General features: G+C 40.9%; 1 protein-coding gene across 6 annotated transcripts in view; it reads right to left on the bottom strand.

The window, feature by feature from the left end:
- NME8 (NME/NM23 family member 8) overlaps positions 1-23,721 on the bottom strand; it is a 52,864-nt gene extending 29,143 nt beyond the window's left edge. For 2 of the 6 annotated variants that reach the window (XM_035253190.3, XM_035253194.3), the window contains exons 1-10: positions 23,324-23,451; positions 22,225-22,264; positions 22,090-22,147; positions 21,785-21,891; positions 16,775-16,846; positions 12,359-12,475; positions 7,370-7,436; positions 6,395-6,468; positions 5,168-5,260; positions 2,548-2,744 (exon numbers count right to left, since the gene is read on the bottom strand). In XM_035253190.3, coding sequence (XP_035109081.2) covers positions 2,548-2,744; positions 5,168-5,260; positions 6,395-6,468; positions 7,370-7,436; positions 12,359-12,475; positions 16,775-16,846; positions 21,785-21,891; positions 22,090-22,147; positions 22,225-22,257 — 818 coding nt within the window. In that variant the 5' untranslated portion in view covers positions 22,258-22,264; positions 23,324-23,451. Of the gene's footprint in view, positions 1-2,547; positions 2,745-5,167; positions 5,261-6,394; positions 6,469-7,369; positions 7,437-12,358; positions 12,476-16,774; positions 16,847-21,784; positions 21,892-22,089; positions 22,148-22,224; positions 22,265-23,323; positions 23,452-23,701 lie in introns of those variants that run through there. The other 4 variants (XM_054237002.2, XM_035253191.3, XM_035253192.3 and 1 more) reach the window with 4 other exon arrangements.
- Positions 23,722-24,591: the final 870 nt, after the last annotated feature.

Raw genomic sequence — 24,591 nt, 5'->3', positions numbered from 1 at the left:
CAAGGAGGTCATGGGTGGCATGGAGAAAGTTTTCCCACACCCTGTGGCTTCATAAGCTGGGAGTGTTTGCCTCTGCAGGATTAACCAGCCCAACACAGCCCTGGGGCTCCGCTGCTCTGTACACAGAGAGGTCATGTTCGTGGAAGGGATCACCAATCACTCCTAGTTCAAATTCTCTGCTTTTAACTTCTCTCCTGTCTCACCCTCTTCATCCCCACCACTTAAAGAGTTGGGGGAGCAGCCTGGGAGATAGGGGAGAGGGGGCAATAAAGAGTGAACGTGAACAACTGAATAATTACTCATGTGAGTTTTTCTGTCCTTATTTCTTTACATTCTGGACCTACTTGAAAGACGTCAGATGGAAGTGACAGGGCCTTTCAGGCCCTCCCTCCAGAGCTAGATCTGTGAAAACAAGAACAAGCACTATAGAAGCTAGGGGAGAGCTTCCCCTCTGCCCTCTCAAGTTTCACTGAAAAATCAACAGACATCAATAGACAAAAAGTAGATTCGTTAGAGAAAAAGCAGACTAATTTGATTAACATGTACACGGGGAGAACCATAGAGTTAGTACCCGCCCCCGCAAGGAGGTTCAGAAGCTTATAGACCAAGCTTGCCCAAACCACAGCCTGCTGGCTGCATGAGGCCCAGGAAGTCTTTGAATGTGGCCCAACACAAATTAGTAAACTTTCAAAAACATGAGATTTTTTTTTTAAGTTCATCATCTATCGTTATGTGTGGCCCAAGACAATTCTTCTTCTTTCAGTGTGGCCCAGGGAAGCCAAAAGATTGGACACCCCATTATAGACCATCTGGCAAAACAAGTAACAGAGCCAGGAAAAGAATTTTGTTGAGGGGCAGTAAAGGATGACTTGAGAGAATGAATGGACCAGGTCACAGAAACGACCTTGTTCACTATCTCTTTTCAGGTGTGGTTACATTCTTGGTCTTATAGGGAGGGGAAGAAAAACAGTTGTTCTCCTTGGTGGATCTGTGGCTATTAGACAGATAAAAGAACTTCAGCCTTATGGTGTGCTTTGAGAGAGACAGCTGGCCGGGAGTGCTGGGCAAGTCAGAGAGATCTTGAGGCTTTTTCAGTCCAGCATGTCAAAGTGCTGTATTTTGGATATCAGTTTCTGAGCCCCAACACACCAAATAAGCATGCTCCACATTGTCCCATGCTGTCTGCTCCGGCCAGTTTGGGATAAGCAAAGATAAATGGGGACTCTACATTTAGAAAGATAGTACTGCAGACTGTGTCAGAGCAAGGTGTACACATTTCTTTTGTTTTGTTTTGTTTTTGAGACGGAGTTTCACTGTTGTTACCCAGGCTGGAGTGCAATGGCGCGATCTCGGCTCACCGCAACCTCTGCCTCCTGGGTTTAGGCAATTCTCCTGCCTCAGCCTCCCGAGTAGCTGGGATTACAGGCATGCGCCACCATGCCCAGTTATTTTTTTTTTTGTATTTTTAGTGGAGACGGGGTTTCACCATGTTGACCAGGATGGTCTCGATCTCTTGACCTCATGATCTACCCTCCTCGGCCTCTCAAAGTGCTGGGATTACAGGTGTGACCCGGCCCCATTTTTGAATATTTTAAAATACATCAATAAAAATATATAACCATTTTGTTCTCAGCAATTTATAACTACAAACTGCCTAAAGTACTAGTATGTGTTTCCTGTTTTTTTAAGGCACTGAGAAGGTGGAAGGAGAAGGTGGAGAGATAGGAGAGGAGACTGAATTGGGAGGGATTGTGCATGGTTCCAATACACCCTTCAAGCCCCAGCCCATGTGGCCACTCTGGTGTCCCCAGCTTTAGGAAGACACAGGGGGAAAAGGCTTCCCCTTCTAGTGCTCTTGACATAAACTTGCAGGGCAGTCACAGTGAAGGGAGCAAAGATCACCTGAGGGCCATCAAGCCAACCATCCAGAGGCAAAACTCCTCATCTGAGGAATATACAAGTAACTAGACTTCCCTATTATTTAAACTTGACTTCTGGTACCAGGCTTTAAAAAACATTATAAGTAACTAAAATTTCTATACATCTCTGGAAAGCATGCATGTCCACACTTATTGCGCAATCCCTGCTGACATCAAGACACCAAAATGTCTACAAATGTAATTATTTATCATGACCTATGTGGCTAAGAAGGTCCAAATTATCATTAAGCACCAGCTTTAAGGTCCATAAATATCCTTAAGGAAAAATCCACCATGGCAAGCTCAGTCCTCTCTTACTGAGGAGCCCCTCTGTATTCTTCTGCAGTGTTCTTGCTATCCAATAAAACTTTCCTTTCAAACCTACACTGTCATGTATCACTTCTTACTACCCTACAGCTCATGAGCTAACTGCTGTTTCCAATGCCAGGTATCTGACACTTCACCCAGCACACAGCTCTTCTGAATCTACAGTGTGTTAGGTTAGCTGGAAGAAATATTTATGCCTTTAACATAAAAACATTTGGCCTTAGGTATTGGGGTACCTATATTACACTTCATTATCCAATAGCACATTGCAAGTGACAAAATTCCTGGTCTTCAGCTATACCTGTCTCGTTTCTTCTTCGTCACTCCAGTTGTGACCTTGGCTTTGACCTCAGGCTGATCCTCAGATGGTTTGTGAGGTTCAGTGTCAGGCTGTGGTTCAGTTTCTTCAGAGGGAGGATGGTGTTTACTTCTTTGAGATAGAACTAGAACATAGCTCAGGCCACTTGTCATAAAAGAGACAAACTCTTCAAAGTCAGGCTGCAAAATAAAATGATAAACTGTTTCCTTCAGGCTTCTGAAACGGCTGGACTAAAATGGTGGTCACTACCCAAGTGAAATGAAATCTTCCCCTCCATGATCCCTGGGCCAGGGAATGTCACTTTAAAAAATCTCCTGTTAACAATATGTTTATTTTTTTGGGGGGGAGGGGTTTATTTATGTTTTTTTATTGGAAAGTAATTGTATATATTCATGGGGGGACATAGTGATGTCTCAATAAAGAAAATGTATAATAACCAGAGCAGGGTAATTTTGTATCCTTAGAAAAATAAATCTCTTGGACGGCAGAATCACTGAGACAAAGGAAAAAGTCAAGCTGGGAACTCCATTGGGGCAAACCTCCCTCTCATTTTATTCCTAAACAGGATTGCCACAAAGATTAAAAAGCTATATACCTCCCATGTAACTTGTCCACAAGGAAATTCCTTGTGGGCTTCCCGATCTTTACCCTAAAACAGTTTGGTTGGATGTCATCTTGGCAATGTAAATTGATCATTGATAGCTTATCTTCACAGGTGAGGGACAGAGGACAGACAGAACCAAAAGTCATTCCTCTGCTCACCTGAGACAAATCCAAACCTGATGGTTTCTTCTGCCCAGGTGTTTATACAAATTTATAAAATTTATATAATTGATACAAATTCACCAAGACAGACTAAGGCATAAGTGACTATTCCTCTATGGCATCTCACATGTAAATCGTGTATTCAGTGACAGGCTAATCAGAGGCTCAAAAGAATGCAACTGTTTGTTTCTTTTTTACCTATGACCTGGAAGCACCGCACCCCCCAACCCTGCTCCAAGTTGTCCCACCTCTCCAGGAAAAACCAGTGTACATATTACACACATTGACTGATGTCTCATATATCCCTAAAATGTATAAAACCAAGCTGTGCCCCAACCACGTTGGGCACATGCCATCAGGACCTCTTGAGGCTGTGTCATGGGTGTGTCCTTAACCTTGGCAAAATAAACTTTCTAAATTGATTACAACCTGTATCAGATACTTTTGGTTCACACCTTTAACAAATCTCTCTCTATCCCTTTAGAGTTTCTAGTCTCCTACATTTTTGAGTGGTAGAAGTTCAAAGCTAGCAGGAATTGATCTTGATGATAACCTAACAACATTCCCAAATTTTAGGATGTTTCCAGGTCACCTAAAGGGCTTGTTAAAACATATTTCTGGGGCTGGGTGCGGTGGCTCACACTTATAATCCCAGCATTTTGGAGGCCAAGGCAGGTGGATCACGAGGTCAAGAGATCGAGACCATCCTGGTCAATAAGGTGAAACCCCATCTCTACTAAAAATACAAACATTAGCTGGGCATGGTGGTGTGTGCCTGTAGTCCCAGCTACTCAGGAGTCTGAGGCAGGAGAATTGCTTGAACCCAGAAGGCAGAGATTGCAGTGAGCTGAGATCGCGCCATTGCACTCCTGGGTAACAACAGTGAAATTCCATCTCAAAAAACAAACAAACAAACAAAAAACATATATTTCTGGAGCCCAATCCTAGAGTTTCTGATTTAGTAAGTCTGGGATGGGGCTCAGGAATTGGATCTTCTCAAAAGTTTACAGATATGGGAATGCAGTTGCCATGATCATTTCCTTCTACACATGTGGAAGCTGGGGCCAACAGAGATGGTGTGCGTGGTGCAGCCAGTCCCACAAAGTGATGTGCAGTAGAACAGTCTGTGATGATGTACGTGCTCTTCTGCCCTTTCCAACATGGTAGCCACAGGTGGGTATTGAACACTTAAAATGTGGCTAATGCAACTGAGAATTCACATTTTCAATGTAATTTAATCTTAATGAATTTCAATTCAAATGGTCACATGTATCTAGTAGCTACCATATTGGACAGTGCATTTCTAGAAGTGAAGTCTCCTGACTCCCAAGCCAGTATACTTTCTAATACACAGCACTGCCTTTATTACATTCCCCCAGACAAAAGAGAGTTGGTAGGGCAGGGAGGTGGCAGGGCTGGGGCAGGTAGGGCGGGGGCAGCCTGAGAGAAAGGCCCTTAGAGAAAGAAAGTATTAAAGCATTCTTGTGAAGCTGCTGACAGAGCCTTCAACCCAGAGTAGAAATCTATAGGAAGGAACTGGATATTCACTTCCAGAGGACTGAGGCAGGGGCTCTTGGAGGACATGACATAAAGGGGTCTTCATGCCAACGTAACACAGTCAGACCATCCAGTTTTACTTGGCAGCCACCATTTCTACTGAAGATTTCTTCAGAGCCACTGTCATTGGCATCTCCATGATATGGACACCAACAGGGACACCAGGAGCCGTTCAGTTTGTCAGACTTACTCATTTGCTTTTCTGTAATAAAGATGTAAAGACTCTAGAAGGCCACTGTTTTTAAACACACAGTGGCTTTTTTATTTTTAACTTTCATACCTGGTCCACTATTCTGCTATAGAAGTTGACAACTTGTTCTTCAGTGAGCACTATCTTATCTTCTGCTTCTATGAAAAATCCTGCTTTGGTAATCTTCAGTTAGAGAGTAAGGTCAAATCCAGGTGTCATGGAATCACATGTAAAACAAATAAAATTTGTTTTCTGGGCTTAACAAGTCACCAGCTTTCAATGCATTTTCAATAAGAACCTCTGCAAAATCTATGGGGTGCTAGGTTTGAAGTGGCTCAAAAATATACAGACTTTAAAATTTGACTTCTCTGTTGGATTTCAGACTTGCATGGGGCCTGTAACTCCTTCATTTTGGTCAATTTCTCCCATTTGGAATGGCTGTATTTACCCAATACCTTTACCTTTATTGTTTCTAGGAAGTAATTAACTTGCTTTTGATTTAACTGACTTACAGACAGAGGGAATTTGCCTTATCTCAGATGAGACCTGGACTATGAACTTTTGCGTTAATGCTGAAATGGGTTAAGATTTTGGGGGACCATTAGGAAGGCATGATTTGTTTCAAAATGTGAGGACATAACATTTGAGAGGGGCCAGGAGCAGAATGATATGGTTTGTCTGTGTCCCCACCCAAATCTCATCTTGAATCTTAACTCCCACAATTTCCATGTGTTATGGGAGGAACCTGGTGGTGGTGGGGGGGTTATTGAATGATGGGGGCGGGTCTTTCCTGCACTGTTCTTGTGATAGTGAATGAGTCTCATGAGGTCTGATGGTTTTAAAAACAGAAGATTTCTTGCGCAAGTTCTCTTTGCCATTGCCATCCACGTAAGATGTGACTCGTTACTCCTTGCCTTCCACCATGATTGTGAGGCCTCCTCAGCCACATGGAACTGTAAGTCCAATAAACCTCTTTCTTTTGTAAATTGCCTAATGTCAGGTATGTCTTTATCAGCAGCATAAAAACAGACTAATATACAATGTAGTATAAGAACTATAATTTTTTTAAATTTACATAGATGCTGGTAGAGTAGGATTATTTTCATAAGAATGAATGAATAGATTGAGCCTTTGTAAAGATGTAAAAGCCTTTAGAAGTACCTAGCCTTTAGAGGTACTCAAAGGCTTTAGAGCTACCTAGCATCAGCAGCATATTTTGTTCTATTTCACTCTAAATGATAAGCTTGTCTTCAAACTGACGATTAAGAGATTGTTATTTTGCAATTAATTTAACCACAGTTGGAAAATATTACTTACTTTTCTTTTAATTTCTACACCTTTTCTACTAATCACAGCATCAGGTTTGATTATAGCAATACTATATGATTCCTCTAGAAAAAAAATTAGAAAAAGACAGAATTTCATTTTCTTGGCACAAAATCTGGATAACGAAGGATCTGGCAATTAACAATGTAAATTCCTAACGATCAGTGCATTGCTGCCCATCGGTAGCTGTGCATCTTATTACGGCATTTCAACTACCAAAGAGTTTCTACTTACAATCAAATGGCAGTTCCGATATTTGCAATGGAGGGGAAACATTCACAAGAGTTTTTAATCAAGAGGCAACAAAAATTGAGTAGGTAGGCCATGATGGTTTGAATGCAATTGCCATGCATGAGAATCACACACAGGGTCCATCCAGGACAGTATCACCAGTGAGTACAGTTTTAATGTTTACGTGCAGTGAGTCATGTGAGTAAACATTACCAACAGATTCGCCATCTATGAATGTATCGGCATCCTTATAACGAACTTTTAGTATAAGATAACTCGTTTGGGTGTGGCTGTTTGCCTCCGCCCCCTCCAGAGTATGAACACATACACCCCACCACCCCAACACAGGTAATCTAGTGAAGGTGTGAAATTGTCAACTGCAATGTAAATAAAGAGTATGGGGTCAGCAAGGAAGATATTATCTTCACCAATTTTTGGAAGATGATAAAGGATGAAATAGGAAGCTGCAGTCCTGATTAGTCACAGGAGACAGGAGTCCATTGTCCTGGGTAACCTCGGAAAGGCTCCAGGCCCAGAACCAAAGGTAAGACAAGTGAGGAAAAGAGTGTGCTTGTTAATAGCTGAGTCTTGCAAGGCACAAATCATCAGTTATCTGAACAACTCCTTCTTAATAAACATGGATTTTGTTACCAGTGTTTTGCTGTAACAAATGATGCTCTGAGGATCACCTATGTACAGAAAACCCTTGGATTGCTTTGAAGTGAATTTACTTACGATCACTTTCATGCAGTGCTTCCTCATCAGCTTCTGAATCTGAGTCTACCAGCGGAATTTCAGGATACTATAAAAAGGAAACGCAATGCAAGGCAAACAGAATTACGTTTTAATATGATACTGAGTGGGGTCTTAGAAATTTTATGTTTAGTAAATAACCTAAGAAATAGAAAGGAAAGTGAAAGAGAGCCTGAACTTATCTAACATGACAGGACTATCTCCAGCTTTCCACTAACATAAAATAAGGGATGTTTTAAAACGCAGGGGGCAGGAGTAATGCATATGTGCAGTATAAAAAGGGTAATAAACTTTAATTCTTTTTTTCATGTAGTAGTCTTGCTCTCTTGTCCAGCTAGAGTGCAGTAGTGCTACCTTGGCTCACTACAATCTCCAGCTCCTAGGTTCAAGTGATTTTTCTGCCTCAGCCTCCTGAGTAGCTGGGATTACAGGCATTTGCCACCACGCCCAGCGAATTTTTATTTATTTATTTATTTATTTATTTTTATTGCATTTTAGGTTTTGGGGTACATGTGCAGAATGTGCAAGATAGTTGCATAGGTACACACACGGCAGTGTGTTTTGCTGCCTTCCTCCCCTTCACCCACATTTGGCATTTCTCCCCAGGCTATCCCTCTCTACCTCCCCGCCCCACTGTCCCTCCCCTATTCCCCCAATAGACCCCAGTGTGTAGTACTCCCTTCCCTCCCTTCCCCATGTCCATGTGTTCTCATTTTTCCTCGCCCGCCTATGAGTGAGAATACGTGGTATTTCATTTTCTGTTCATGTGTCAGTTTGCTGAGAATGATGTTCTCCAGATTCATCCATGTCCCTACAAAGGACACGAACTCATCATTTTTGATTGCTGAATAATATTCCATGGTGTATATGTGTCACATTTTCCCAGTCCAGTCTATCATCGATGGGCATTTGGGTTGGTTCCAGGTCTTTGCTATTGTAAACAGTGCTGCAATGAACATTCGTGTGCATGTGTCCTTATAGCAGACTGATTTATAGTCCTTTGGATATATACCCTGTAATGGGATTGCTGGGTCAAATGGAATTTCTATTTCTAAGGCCCTGAGGAATCGCCACACTGTCTTCCACAATGGTTGAACTAATTTGCACTCCCACCAACAGTATAAAACTGTTCCTATTTCTCCACATCCTCTCCAGCATCTGTTGTCTGCAGATTTTTTAATGATCGCCATTCTAACTGGTGTGAGATGGTATCTCAGTGTGGTTTTGATTTGCATTTCTCTAATGACCAGTGATGATGAGCATTTGTTCATATGTTTGTTGGCCTCATGTATGTCTTCTTTTGTAAAGTGTCTGTTCATATCCTTTGCCCACTTTTGAATGGGCTTGTTTTTTTCCTGTAAATCTGTTTGAGTTCTTTGTAAATTCTGGATATTAACCCTTTGTCAGATGGGTAAACTGCAAAAATTTTTTCCCATTCTGTTGGTTGCCAATTCACTCTAGTGACTGTTTCTTTTGCCGTGCAGAAGCTGTGGAGTTTCATTAGGTCCCATTTGTCTATTTTGGCTTTTGTTGCCAATGCTTTTGGTGTTTTGGTCATGAAGTCCTTGCCTACTCCTATGTCCTGGATGGTTTTGCCTAGATTTTCTTCTAGGGTTTTTATAGTGCCAGGTCTTATGTTTAAATCTTTAATCCATCTGGAGTTAATTTTGGTGTAAGGTGTCAGGAAGGGGTCCAGTTTCTGCTTTCTGCACATGGCTAGCCAGTTTTCCCAACACCATTTATTAAACAGGGAATCCTTTCCCCATTGCTTGTTTTTGTCAGGTTTATCAAAGATTGTATGGTTGTAGATACGCTGTGTTGCCTCTGATGCCTCTGTTCTGTTCCATTGGTCTATATCTCTGTTTTAGTACCAGTACCAGGCTGTTTTGATTACTGTAGCCTTGTAGTATAGTTTGAAGTCCAGTAGTGTGATGCCTCCCGCTGTGTTCTTTTTGCTTAGAATTGACTTGGCTATGCAGGCTCTCTTTTGGTTCCATATGAAGTTCATGGTGGTTTTTTCCAGTTCTGTGAAGAAGGTCATTGATAGCTTGATGGAGATAGCATTGAGTCTGTAAATTACTTTGGGCAGTATGGCCATTTTCATGATATTGATTCTTCCTAACCATGAACATGGAATGTTTCTCCATCTGTCTGTGTCCTCTCTTATTTCGTTGAGCAGTGGTTTGTAGTTCTCCTTGAAGAGGTCCCTTACGTTCCTTGTGAGTTGTATTCCAAGGTATTTTATTCCTTTTGTAGCAATTGTGAATGGCAGTTCGCTCTTGATTTGGCTTTCTTTAAGTCTGTTATTGGTGTATAGGAATGCTTGTGTTTTTTGCACATTGATTTTATATCCTGAGACTTTGCTGAAGTTGCTTATCAGTTTCAGGAGATTTTGGGCTGAGATGATGGGGTCTTCTAGGTATACTATCATGTCGTCTGCAAATAGAGACAATTTGGCTTCCACCTTTCCTATTTGAATACTCTTTATTTCTTTTTTTTGCCTGATTGCTCTGGCTAGAACTTCCAGTACTATATTGAATAGGAGTGGTGAGAGAGGACATCCTTGTCTAGTGCCAGATTTCAAAGGGAATGCTTCCAGTTTTTGCCCATTCAGTATGATATTGGCTGTTGGTTTGTCGTAAATAGCTCTTATTACTTTGAGATACCTTCCATCAATACCGAGTTTATTGAGGGTTTTTAGCATAAAGGGCTATTGAATTTTGTCAAATTCCTTCTCTGCATCAATTGAGATAATCATGTGGTTTTTGTTTTTGGTTCTGTTTATGTGGTGAATTACGTTGATAGACTTGCGTATGTTGAACCAGCCTTGCATCCCTGGGATGAATCCTACTTGATCATGATGAATAAGTTTTTTGATTTGCTGTTGCAATTGGCTTGCCAATATTTTATTGAAGATTTTTGCATCTATGTTCATCATGGATATTGGCCTGAAGTTTTCTTTTCTTGTTGAGTTTCTGCCAGGTTTTGGTATCAGGATGATGTTGGTCTCATAAAATGATTTGGGAAGGATTCCCTGTTTTTGGATTATTTGGAATAGTTTCAGAAGAAATGGTACCAGCTCTTCTTTGGGTGTCTGGTAGAATTCGGCTGTGAACCCATCTAGACCTGGGTTTTTCTTTGTGTGTGGTAGGCTCTTAATTGCTGCCTTGACTTCAGACCTTGTTATTGGTCTATTCATAGTTTCGGCTTCCTCCTGGTTTAGGCTTGGGAGGACACAGGTGTCCAGAAATTTATCCATTTCTTCCAGGTTTACTAGTTTATGTGCATAGAGTTGTTTGTAGTATTCTCTGATGATGGTTCGAATTTCTGTGGAATCTGTGGTGATTTCCCCTTTATTGTTTTTTATTGCATCTATTTGGTTGTTCTCTCTTTTCTTTTTTATCAGTCTGCCTAGTGGTCTGTCTATTTTGTTGATCTTTTCAAAAAACCAGCTCTTGGATTTATTGATTTTTTGAAGGGTTTTTCATGTCTCTATCTCCTTCAGTTCTGCTCTGATCTTCATTATTTCTTGTCTTCTGCTAGGTTTTGAGTTTTTTGATCTTGCTCCTCTAGCTCTTTCAATTTTGATGATAGGGTGTCAATTTTGGATCTCTCCACTCTTCTCATGTGGGCACTTATTGCTATATATTTTCCTCTAGAGACTGCTTTAAATGTGTCCCAGAGATTCTGGTATGTTGTGTCTTCATTCTTGTTGGTTTCGAAGAACTTCTTTATTTCTGCCTTCATTTCATTGTTTATCCAATCAACATTCAAAAGCCAGTTGTTCAGTTTCCATGAAGCTGTGCGGCTCTGAGTTAGTTTCTGAATTCTGAGTTCTAACTTGATTGCACTGTGGTCTGAGAGGCTGTTTGTTATGATTTCTGTTCCTTTGCATTTGCTGAGGAGTGCTTTACTTCCAATTATGTGGTCAATTTTGGAGTAGGTGTGATGTGGTGCTGAGAAGAACGTATATTCTGTGGATTTGGGGTGGAGAGTTCTGTAGATGTCTATCAGGTTTGCTTGTTCCAGGTCTGAGTTCAAGCCCTGGATATCCTTGTTAATTTTCTGTCTGGTTGATCTGTCTATTATTGACAGTGGAGTGTTAAAGTCTCCCACTATTATTGTGTGGGAGTCTAAGTCTCTTTGTAAGTCATTAAGAACTTGCCTTATATATCTGGGTGCTCCTGTATTGGGTCCATATATATTTCGGATCGTTAGCTCTTCTTGTTGTATCGATCCTCTTACCATTATGTAATGTCCTTCTTTGTCTCTTTTGATCTTTATTGCTTTAAAGTCTATTTTATCGGAGACAAGAATTGCAACTCCTGCTTTTTTTTTTTTTTTTTTTTTTGCTCTTCATTTGCTTGGTAAGTCTTCCTCCATCCCTTTCTTGAATTTTATATTTTTAGTAGAGACAGCATTTTACCATGTTGTCCTGCCTCAACCTCCCAAAGTGCTGGGATTACAGGTGAGAGCTACTATGCCCAGCCAAACCTTAAAATTTAATAAAAGCATGAGAGAATATGAACAAAGCAGAAATTTATAAATAAGAAAGTCATAAACATGTACTTATCATGTTAATGATCAAAAGGACATTTGATAAGTGTGAAGATCTATTCTTGACCAGTACTCTCAGTAAATTTGGAACAAAAAGATATTTTGTTAACTTAAAAAAAAAATCTTTCTCAAACCAATAATCAATATCCCATTAAAGAGCAAAATACCAGAAGGACAAAGGTTCCTAATTTTCAGGGAAGCCATGAATATGCTTCTGTGATTCTGGGAACTATCCGAAAGGTTTCATTTTTATGTATATAAATATATATGCACACGCATTGCCAAAATGCTTCCCAGAAAGGTTGCACCATTTATACACCTAGATAGTTATAAAATTAGGTTAAGTAACTTAGAAAAATGTTAAAGGTAACATACTTTTTAAAAATTAAAATAGTTGCTAATCCAAAGTATTACCTGAGGTCGAGCCATTTCACCTGCTGCAATTTTCCTCTCCTCATGAATCAAGTTAACAACTTTTTTACTAACAAGCGGTGCATTTGCACCCTGAATCTTTGCGATAATTTTGCCATTCTATAAGGGAAATGAAAACGGGAGGGGAACTTTCATTTGCAGAATATGTCAAGAAATAACACTTAAAACTGGACTAAGTCATCCCTCCCTTCTACCCTACCCTCATGCTCAGCAATCCTCTTTTAGTGATGGAAATTAATGATTTCACAGTGAAGTATTAATAATATGAAAGTTCTTCTTGACTTGGTGAGCTCAGCTCTGAGTTCTACCTCCAATTTGCATATCCTCCAGCTCCTTGAAACAAAGTCGCCTTCCTGCAGAAGCTGTCACCTGACGCAATCTCTCCTGAGGCATCCCAGTTTTTAAGTCGAAAGATTCTGGATAGACCTCCCAACAACATCCTCCCTAGCTATTTCTAACACCATGCCCCTTTTGCTCATCTTTCAACACCCGTCAACTAAGCATCTGTTTACTGGTACCGTACTGGTCATGATGGTATAAAATAATAGATCTGGGACCTGATCTATTTACATTAAAAAAAAGACCTACGTAAACATGAACACGTGACACGTCAACCATAATAGGTTCCACCAAAAACAGTGCAAAGCCTTTGGAACACCTACAAGAATGGGTTTTGGTCAAGGAGATCAGGGAAGGTACTTCTCAATGTCAGGAGGTGACTCTTGGTGTAAAATATGAAGGATTGGTCAGAGGTAATTGGGCAAAAAGGAGAAGGAAGAGCATTCTAGGCAAAAGGAGTAACAGAAGAGTTCTAAAGCTGGAAGCGAAGATGGCAAGGGAGGAGGCCAGGTGACAAAGTGAGGAGGAGCCTGGTGTGAGTTGAAACCCAACACCCAGGGGAAGCCATACTGTGCACAGCCTGATGGGCCAGGGATGCAGCCTTCATCCTAAGTGCAGTCAGAGGGTTTAGACAGAGGCTATGATCATGATTAAAATCATTTGTCAAAATTATTTCACTTACCTTGTGGAGAAAAGGCTAGGGGAAGCAAAATAAAATATTTCCGGACAAGTTAGGAGCTACGCTAGAGGTGGAGGTGGAGAGATGATGGGCACTCAGTCTGTGGCAGTGGTGGTGGAGATGGAAAGGGTGGAGGGTGGAAAGAGGGAGATGAGTGTGACAGAGACTTGGTCAGTAACACTGACATGTCCAAGGTATGATTTCAATAGTGTGATGTAAAGAGATGTCACCGAGGCGACGCTGTTTCTCACTTGAAAACTGGATAAATTATTATGTTATACCCCAAATTCAGAGACAATAGAAGTGGACTGTGTTTTGTGGGGAGGAAGATCTGATGTTAATGAGTTTGCTGTGAGATGCTTTTGAGAAAGCCAAGAGGAGGTGCCAAGACACCAGCTGGAAATGCGAGCGGGAAGCGTAGAATTCAGTCGAAGATGTAAACGTGATTTATTGATATACAGGTGGTGAGGACTGAAACTGTGTGTAGAGAAAATGTTCTAAGGAGAGTGTATAGCCTGGTAAAGTCAATATTTAATCATTGAATAAAGAAGGGTGAATTTGCAAAAAGGACAGAGAGAAGTGGCATCCAGGAAGGTGAAAGGAAAACCAAGTCACATAAGCCAAAAGAAGCAAATGTCTTAAAAAGGAGGCCATGATTACCATATTCAATCCATTTAAGAGGAACCAATGATGAATACCTAAAAAATGTCTGGTATACTTAGCACAAGCTGATACTTGGATACATTATCAACAGCAATTGTGGTGGAATAATCAGACAGAAATCAGATTGAATGGACTGAGGAGCTAATGGGATGGAAAGAAAAGAAGTAAAATTAAATATGGAAACTCTTTTGACCAATTTAGCTATGGGGTGAAGATGAGACATGGGTGACTAGAGAGAGATATGGTATCAGAATAAGTATTATGTATTTTTTAATTTGAAAAGACTCAATCATATTCAAAAGCCAATGAGAAGGATGCAGTTGAGTCATGTTTAAATGAAACCTGAAACTCTAATCACGATTTCCCACAAAAAAAAGTATCTTTCAACAATTCCGTGAGCTATCTAATAATGCTTGAGGAAGGCTTCCTGCTGAGACTATCTCAAACGAATGTGCTGTCAGCTAAAAATGCTGACCCATACAAAGAGACATTGAGGGATATCTGAATGAACGCGCAATGGGCTTGGTGGTGTTTTGTGATCACAGAATTCTATTCTTAAATCAATGATTATGGATATGGAGCCATGGGCAGTAAAGTCTGAGGCATGATTACAGGGGTGATTGCATGAAATTTATTGCAAGAAAAGTTTATTAGCAGCAAGGAGGTCAATAATTGAAAGGTCAGGATATTGGGTGAGTCGCCAATGTAGATACTAAAGTCCTCAAGGCAATGGCAGGATTCAGATTTGAGAGTAAGACTTTGAACCACATGCCAAAGCTTTCAGTTATCAACAGGCCTGATTTGAAGGTCAGCAAATGACACAAGTGAAATGGAGGAACAGGAAATTTAGCCATGTGAAACAGACCTCTAGAGCAGAGAAAAGAAAGTTATTGAAGAACTGAGAAGTAAAAAAAACACCAACACTATTCCACATTCTGAAATAAACAGTTATCACCTCTGGGCTGCGGAGAGAGTGGCCAAAGGAAGACGCTAAAATTAAGGTAAGTCAAGGAAGTGAGGCAAAAGCTCAGAGCCATGGTCAAAAATCTTGGGAAGTCATTTTAATTCCAGATGTCATGGAGTGGAAAGGTTTGGGAGGCAGGAGAATTGCAGAGCTGGGTCTCACCAGGAGTAAGCATTAGAAGGATGGATGAATCATGGCTATGGGGAAGGGTGGACTTAAACTCTGAGCACTGATTCCAGGGATTAGAGAACATGGACTGCATGGTCCACTTAAGGAGAGTGGGCATGGGTCTACTGGTCTGACTGGACTAGTCGTCAAGGTGATGGCTCTATTAGTCTTTTTTTTTTTTTTGTATTGTTATCAAAGAGCACATGAGGCTGGGAACTTTATAAAGAAAAGAAGTTTATAAATCACACTGCCACGTGTGTACCTATGCAACTATCTTGCATGTTCTTCACATGTACCCCAAAACCTAAAATGCAATTTAAAAAAAAAAGAAGTTTATTTGGCTCAAAATTTTGCAGACTCTACAAACATGGCACCAGCATCTGCTTCTGGCAAGGCCTCAAGAAGCTTGTTCTCATGGAGGAAGGGAAAGGGAGACGGCATGTTACATGGAGAGAGGGAGCGAGAGAAAGGCGCGGAAGTGCCAAGCTCTTTAAAAAACCAGCTTGCATGAACTAATAGAGGGAGAACTCACTCATTACTGTAGGGAGGGCACCAAGCCATTCATGTGGGATGAATGACCCAACGACCCAAACACCTTCCACTAGGCCACACCTCCAACATTGGAGGTCACACGTGTGCATGAGAGTTGGAGGAAACAAATATTCAAACTGTATTATCAACTATCCCAGAGCTCCAGATTCTACAATGTGACCCACTTGCCCAGTCTTTTCTCCTCAGTCCCACGCTCCTACCTGCCACCTGCAGCTAGAGCCTCCTCATTTAGCACTAACTATGCACTCTGCTTTTAGAAAATAGCACTTTTTATGTCTTTCCAATTATTCATTTATGTTTTATACTTATTTTATTACTACTTTTTTGAAAACAGAGATGTGGTCTCTCACTATGTTGGCCAAGTTTATCTTGAATTTCTGGCCTCAAGCAATCCTCCCACCTCAGCCTCCCAAAGTGCTGGGATTACAGGCATGAGCCACCGTCCCTGGCCTCTGTCTGATTAATAAAGTTGTGTGTTCATCACAGAACCTGTGGAAAGTACAGAATAATATGAACAATAAAACGTAAATCAGTCATCTGTTTCTCACATATAGAAAACTACTGTAACATTTTGGTGAATCCACTTCCTGTCTTATTTCTGTGCATTTGTAAATACAGAGATAAGAATAATATGTATTACAAAAGACTGATCATACAGATGCTTCCTGATATGGGTAAGCAGGAATGTTTATGACCAATTCTCTCTTGCTAGGTATCTAAGAAATTTCCAAGTTTTTACTCCTGTGAATAATTTATTGTGTAAATCTGTGATCATTTCCTTAGTAAAGGTAAACACCATCTTACTTTTTCTGTCCACAATCAACCCAGTGTGTGATGATCTAATCCCTTCAATCCATTATAAGCTCCTAGAGGTCAAATTATAAAATCTATAGATAGCCAAGAAAAGATAAGGCAAACATTGTATAATTACTGTCATCGGCAAACAATTCCATGGTAATTTTACAATGTTACTTGTTCTTAACTGCAAATTGGAATATGATAATACAATTGAGAAAGTAAATATTATACTTACAACGCTAAAGAGAAAAACGGGTTCACATTTATCTCTAAGGGGCTGCAAAGTCACAATGTTGTCAGCTTCTGCCTGGAAAAAGTAAACATTTCATATAATGATAAATAAAACTATATTCAAGTCATTTGATACAATGTCATGTTGCAGCAATGCAGAAATACGTTTACTGCTACATTGTCTGGGTATGCCAGTGGTTTAGGGATCAAGCTGCACATACTGGCGACTGGAGTCCTACATCATTTGGCCTCAACCTCTCCCCACTGTTTCCCTTTACAATACCCAACCTTTGCCAAACTTATTTACTCATCTTTTCCTCCCCCAGAGCCTGGTCCTGCCCTTCCTTTATTGTCCCAGTTCAACTATCCTTCCTCCACCTCCGTCTCACTTCTTTTTGCTGTAAATCACCTCTGGTTCAGCACAACACGTTGCTGTCCATCTCCCAGGGCACCTATGTCCCTTTCAATATTCTACTCCAGGCACATGTGTGTAGCAATCCTGGACAGTCAGAACCTTTTTTTCTGGATTGGTTCCACCAATGCGTTGTCCCTGGTGTCAGAAGTACCTTGCCAGTAAGAGACTGTCCTTAAAATTCTTTGATACTGGACAATGCCCCTGGCCACTGAGAATCCTATGAGGTCAACACCAATGCTGTCAAAGGGATCTACTTGTCCCCAGAAAAAAACATCTATAATTCAGCTTCTAGGTCAGGGGGTTATAAGGACCTGGAAGGCTCATTACACATGGTACTCTATGGAAAGGATGTCAGTGCTATAGAAGAGAACCCTGATAGAAGGACATTAAAGTCTGGAAGAATTACACCATCGAAGATGGAAGATGCCATCCTTCTTATAGAAAAAGCTGCAAAATCTATCAAGCACAAATTAGTCAATTCCTGCTGGAGAAAACTCTGTCCAGATGTTGTGCATGACTTCATGGGATTTACGACAGAGCCAGTTAAAGAAGTCATAGAAGAGATTTTATACATGGCAAAAAAGTAGGGTGTGAAAGGTTTCAAGACATGGATGTTGAAGAAATCTAAGAGCTGACAGACACCACACCAGAGGAATTAACAGAAGACAAATCGACAGAGATGCGTGCATCGGAACCAGTGCCCGCCAGTGAGGGAGCAGATGGAGAAGAGCAGTGCCAGGAAACAAACTGACATTAGAACATCTGGCAGAAGGGTTCCAGTTATCCAAGACTGCTTTTGGCTTCATTTACGACATGCACCCTTCTGTGATATGGGCACTGAAACTAAAGCAAATGGTGGAAGAAGGATTGGCACCATACAGAAACATTTTTAGAGAAATGAAAGAGCAAAAAATTCAGACAGAAATTACCATGTATTTTCATAAAATTACATCCACTATGCTTGCTTTTTCTGCCTCCCCTTCCACTTCCTCCACCTTTTCTGCTTCTACAGCCCCTGAGATGTCAAGACTGACTCCTCTTCCTCTCCTCCTCAACCTACTCAATGTTAAGATGACGAGGATGAAGACTTTTATAGTCATCCCTTCCCACTTCATGCATAGTAAATAAATTTTGTTTTCCTTATGATTTTCTTAACACTATTTTATTTTCTCTAGCTTACTTTATTTCAAGAATACAGAATATAACATGCATAATATATAGAATATGTTAATCGACTATTTATGTATCCTTAAGGTTTCCAGTCAACAGTAGGTTATTAGTAATTGGAGTCAAAAGTCACAAATAATTTTTTTACTGCATAAGGTGGTTAGTGTCCTTACCTCCAGCATTGTTCAAGGGTCAACTGTATTCAGAAATAGTATTATAGTAACTATAATAAATACCATTTACTAAATGTTTATATGTATATATATCATGCCTATATATACACACACACGTGTGTGTGTGATTTAATGTTTATCTTTTTAAAAGGCACATAGCAGAAAAAGAGTTTTATACTGACCATCAGCTCAGGGTAATTTTAATAGGTAATCAAACTCATATCTTTTAATTTTGGACCTACACGTTCAAGTTCTGAGTGTCTGTCTTGATTAACAGCAGAAAACAATGTGTCCAGCAGAGGGCACTCCTCCAGTACTGTTCACAGTGCAGGTTTGGAGATAATAATTTTCCTTCCCCTTTATGGGCAGGTAACCAGAATCCAGAACCCCGAGTCTATGTGAACATCTCCACCTTCCACTTTTGAACAGATTTTCCTAATGCCAACTGCCAGGATTCACAAGAATTTCCTGATCTTCAATTCCCTGTGATCTGTCTGTCAGCCATTAGACGCCTGTGATACTATCTTTTTACTTTTAACCGCATGTGCCAATCTTCTTTAGGCCCTATTCTCTGCTCTTCAAACTTGATTTTTCTTCCCGGCAAATACTCAAGTCTGGAATAACCTCCTAGTTCCTTTCTGGTGGTTCTGACTCTTCAGAGTGAAACAGGTTGTTACAGAATCTTGTCTTTTAAGAAAAAACTACAATGTCGGGATAATGAGAGAAAACAAGACACAGCCTGGGATAAAGCGTCTGCGAAAGCAATCCCTCGTAAAGCACTGCTATCCAAAATACGCAGAATGCTTAAAACTCAACAATAAGAAAAACAAACAACCCAGTTTAAAAAAATGCCAAAAAACTCAGCAGAAGGTTCTCCTCAAAGAAGATACAGATGGCAAATAAGGATAACAAAGGTGGCCACGTCACATCATCTCAGGAAACACAAATTAAAACTGCAATGTGATGCCACTGCACGCCTACAAGGATGACCCAAATCCAGGCGACTGATGCTGGTGAGGATGTGGAGCAGTGGAAACTCTCATTCCCTGTTGGTGAGAATGCAAGACGGTACAGCCACTGAACAAGATGACTTGGTTTCTTACAAAATAAGACATATCCTTACCACATGATCCAGCAATCATGCTCCTTTGTATTCACCCACATGAGTTGAAAATGTATGTTCATACAAAAACCTACGCATGGATGTGTATAGCAGCCTTGTTCCTAACTGCTAAATGTTGGAAGCAACCAAGATGTTCTCATGCACTGAGGGAATGCATACGTAAACCACGGTACATCCGGATAATGGAGTATTATTTGACACTAAAACAGAATGAGCTATCAAATCGTTACAAGACATAAAGCATGTCCCTAAGTAAAAGAAGCCCATCTGAAAAGCCTTTGCAATATGTGATTCTAACTTTATGACGTTCTGGAAAAGGCAAAACTATGGAGATAGTCAAAAGATCAGTGGTTGCCGGGGGTTGTGGGGCAGGGAGAGATGAACGGATTACAGAGGATGTTGCAAGGCGTGAGTCAATACTATATGATGCCATAATGTAATGCTTACATCTCGTTATACATTTGTTAAGGTCTCCAAAATGTACAAGACCGATAATGAACCTTAATGTAAACTGTGCATTTTGGTAAATAATGATATGCCAGTGTATGCTCATCTGTTGTAACAACGTACCACTCCGATTTGGGATTTTGGTAGTGGAAACGGCTATGAAAGTGTGGGGACAGGGGATATATAAGAACTCGTACTTTCTGCTAAATTTGGCTTCAAACCTAAAAGTGCTCTAAAAATAACATCTATGTAAAGACTTTAAAAAAAAGTTAAAGGAATGAAAACCCTATAAAGTCCTTATTTCAGAAGATATAAGTAAATTCCTTCACTCAGGACAACGGGGTTTAACTGCTGTAGACAGCTGCTTACCCTCTTGAATAGAAAAATCATAAGAGGTGAGTGTGTAGGCTTTAGACTACTTATTCATTATCTTGAACTAAGGAAAATAAGTCCGACAGAAAATGTGTCTAAAGAAGGGGATGGATAGTGAAATACAAGGTCAGTAGGCAAACTCATTCCAATGTTTGGGTTGAAAGGAGCCGTGAAAGCCCAGTGACTGGGAGAGCATGAGTGGCTCGTGGCTGCAGGTCTGCTTTAGGGACTATGTGTGTCAGGGATAAGGGGTAAAGATATGTTCATCTGTTATCTGCTCCTGTATCTTAAGTCTAGTGGGTTTGGGTGTTTTTCTGTATAGTATAAATACATTGTGAAAGCCATACATATAAATTCTCCAGTAATCACATTTAGAAACAAAAGAAGGTGAAAATAATGTGTTAATAAATTTTACTTATCCCGATATAGCCAAAATATTCTCATTTCAACATGTAATCAATGTATAAAATCATTAATGGCATATTTCACTTTCTTTTTCCATATTAAATCTTTAAAATTTAACATGTGGTGTCTCTTACACTTAAGAGTACATCTTAATTGTATGCAAAATGTTAACAGAAATTAATCTTTAATTAACTTTAATAAAATTTACAGTTAAATCACAGATTCACATACTCAACTTGTTACAGATTTTAAAAGTTTTACAATAACCCAATTGAGTATCAGTTTTAAAATTCAGTTTTAAATTCATTAAAATAAAAAATTCAGTTCCTGAGTTGGACTAGCTACATTTCAAGAACTCCTTAGTCACTTATGCCTAGTAGCTACCATGTTGGACAACAAAATTCTAATTAGTTGATCATTTCATGTGACTAGATTGAATAAACAGTACAATTAAGTAAAATGTGTTTAGCTATAAGGTTTTAATCCTTTGTCACAACTAGGTAGCAAATAAATGAGGGAAAAAATCATTGCCACTGGAAAATATGGTAACTTGGTTAATGCCAGGGCACTGCCCAGCACCCAGTAAACAGCTTTTGCAACCCTATTCTAAGGGACACACACTGAACACGTGGTTAGGTGAAAGGAAAAAGAGCAATAGATGCGTCCATTATTACACTTCTCTAACTTTCACGGTCACGGTAAACAGCCTTGACATTATAAAGAACAGGATAAAAATCATGTTCATTCTCGGATCTAGTAGAATTAAATATATAGTAAAACCACCAGGTAAAGACTATCTATTTTGAAGAACTGACAGGTTGTTTAAATTCAGACAATACTTAAAGTATTAGAGGATACTTAAACACTCAATATGACGTGAAAACAACAGTTTAATGAAAACAAAATCCTTACGATAGCAAAATGCAGAATTTCATCTTCGTTCAGTTCATTTTTCAATTTTCTGAATAAGGGTTGCATTGCTTTGCAAGGTCCACACCAGGCTTGGTAAACATCAATCACTAGAACATGATGATATTTATGAAATAACTGAGTCTACCAATCTAGGATAGCAACTTATCCCAATCTGGATCCAGGGCCAGGGCAAAGGCACTGCAGGATTTCTTGGTCAAAGTGGGGAGTGGCACTCTAGAGGGACAGGGTGCTGGGAGGTACCCTAGGCCAAACCCCAGGTGGCCAGACGACCCGGAACCTCATACCTGTTAAGCCTTTGTTCTGCAGCATCTCATCCCACAGGCTTTGACTGTCGACGACAGCCTGCGAAGAGGAAGGCGCTGTAAAAGGTATCAGGCACCGGTGCAGCCGGTGAAGAATCGTTGATATGTCAGACCCACCTGTAACTGGGCTTCTCGTTTTTTGCTTGCCATTTATCTACTATCATAGGAAAAAGAAAGAAAACTTTTTAAGTAGGAAATTTAAATAATATCTTCTTTATGCATGCAAATAACATCTTTTAAAACAATTTTAAGTTTTTGTGGGTACATAGTAGGTGTATATACTTATGTATCTCTGTATTTATATGCTCAAACGTTTGTGTATTTAAATCTCGGAGATATTTTGAATGGGCATGCAATGCACGGTAACCACATCAGGGTAAATGAGGTGTCCATCACCTCAAGCATTTATGCTTTGTGTTACAAACAATCCAATTATAGTCTTTTAGTTATATTATAATTTAGGAGTTTTTTTGACTGGAGTCACCCTGTTGTGCTAGCAACTATTAGGTCTTATTCATTCTTTCTAACTGCAAATAACATCTTAATGTACCAGTGAAAATTTTCCCCACTAAATATTGGATTATGCAGCCTCACCTTTGTTGGGGAGGGAGGAGCTAACGTCTTGGAAGGACTAACGTATGCTATGCCCTATGTTAAATTCTTATAGCTACCAGGCTGTCTTACTCTCCCAACAGTCCTGAAGCAAGGCAAGAATGTTAGGAGTTACACATCGTCTGGTTTTTTCCTTTTTTTTTTTTTTTAAGTTTTGTTTTCCTGAAATATTAGAAAGTATTTCCTATGTTATCAATTGCAAACATACTGTCTATCAACATGCCCACGGATCTTTCTGAGGTCCCTCTTCAGATCTGACTGCTCTAAGTGTATTTAATTTTGAGAATAAGGTCACTAGTGTTTTCTGGGGCACAATATGAACTTCCCAGACTCCCTATTCAGTGGAATCGGGGGCGGTGTAGGGCAGGGGTCCGTCGGCGTGTGGGCGATAGTGGATACGAGCGTTCAACGAAGGGAAGGCCACTAGCAAGACTGTATCCCAGAAAACGTGCTGCTTGCTCCGGCAAGCCTTGCACAAAACAGGTCCTCCTCTAAGCTAGGCTGGGACGTTCAAAGAACAGTGAGGAACAGGCCCGGAGGATGTAAATCCGCTCTTCGCTGTGGCCGTTTGCGCGGCGACCTCGGTGAGGTCCCATTCCAGTACCTGGGGCCTCGGTAGGTCCCCTGGCTGAGGCTGGCCAGCCCCTGCTGGGCTTTCTTCTCCAGCTGATTCAGCGAAAGGAAGAAGAGGGATTACCTGCCTGTCTGGGGAGAAGAAGGGAGCAACGGTTTGTCCGACTCATCCACCCGCGAGGCTCGAGCGGCGTCTCGAGGCCCCTGCCCCGGCCAGCAGCTACACCGGGCAGCGGGGACCAGACAAGGCGGCGCCTAAAATCCTCCACCTCTTCTGCCCCACAATGAAGGAACAAGGAAGTCCCGGTTCCACCGTCACAAGGCTCTCCCTCTTTTCCAGCTGCCTCATCCGCAAACTCCCATCTTCCATCCTCCCATCCCCCCATCAGCCTGTCCCCCAGGTGCGCACCAGGGTGGGATTTCCCAAGTGCAGATTTGATCGTATCTCTCCTTGGCTTTGAATCCTCCCGTGATTGGCCGCGCTTTACAGCACACAATGCATACTCCTCACACCGGGGCAGAAGGCTCTCTGCCAGCCCAGCCTTCTCTCTCTCTTCAACTTTGTCTTCGTCTACCTGGTTCATTCCCCCTCCTCCTCCTTCCTCTTTTTCTTCTTCCTCCTCCTTCTCCTTCTCCCCCTTTCTCTTCCTCTCCCTCTCCTCCTCTTCCTCCTTCCTCTTCCTGCTCCTCCTCCTCCTTTTTCTCCTCCTCCTTCCCCCTTCACTCCTCCTCCTCTCCACTCCTCCTCCTTTCCCCTCCTCTCTCCTCCTCCTCCTCCTTCTTTCTTTCTCTTTCTTTGTCCATCCCTTTCTTTCTCTTTACTTTCCTTTCTCCCTCCCATGTATAGCATCTGAAAATAATTTTTAACAATGGTTTCTGATTAATCCACAGGCTGAGATGCAGAAAGCAATTGTAGAGTCAAGGGACACAATGAATCTTTGTAGGGATCCTCATCTCTGGGGTAGACCAAATTAACGGGCAGGATTACCTACAGAAGAATTTTTGACCAGGACCATATCCTGTCAAGACAGGACAGGAAGTACGCCTCCACTTCACCATCTGCGATTTTCTCCTTTTTCTCATACTTTAAGTGCTGGGATACACGTCCAGAACATGCAGGATTGTTACATAGGTATACACGTGCCATGGTGGTTTGCTGCACCCATTAACCCATCATCTACATTGGGTATTTCTCTTAATGCTATCCCTTCCTTAACCCCCAACCCCCAACAGGCCCCAATGTGTGATGTCCCACTCCCTGTGTCCATGTGTTCTCATTGTTCGATACCCACTTATGAG

Source organism: Callithrix jacchus, chromosome 11 (genome assembly GCF_049354715.1).
Source record: "Callithrix jacchus isolate 240 chromosome 11, calJac240_pri, whole genome shotgun sequence".
In the NCBI taxonomy this organism is placed as follows: Eukaryota; Metazoa; Chordata; class Mammalia; order Primates; family Cebidae; genus Callithrix; species Callithrix jacchus.
This window is presented reverse-complemented; position numbering and strand designations above follow the sequence as displayed.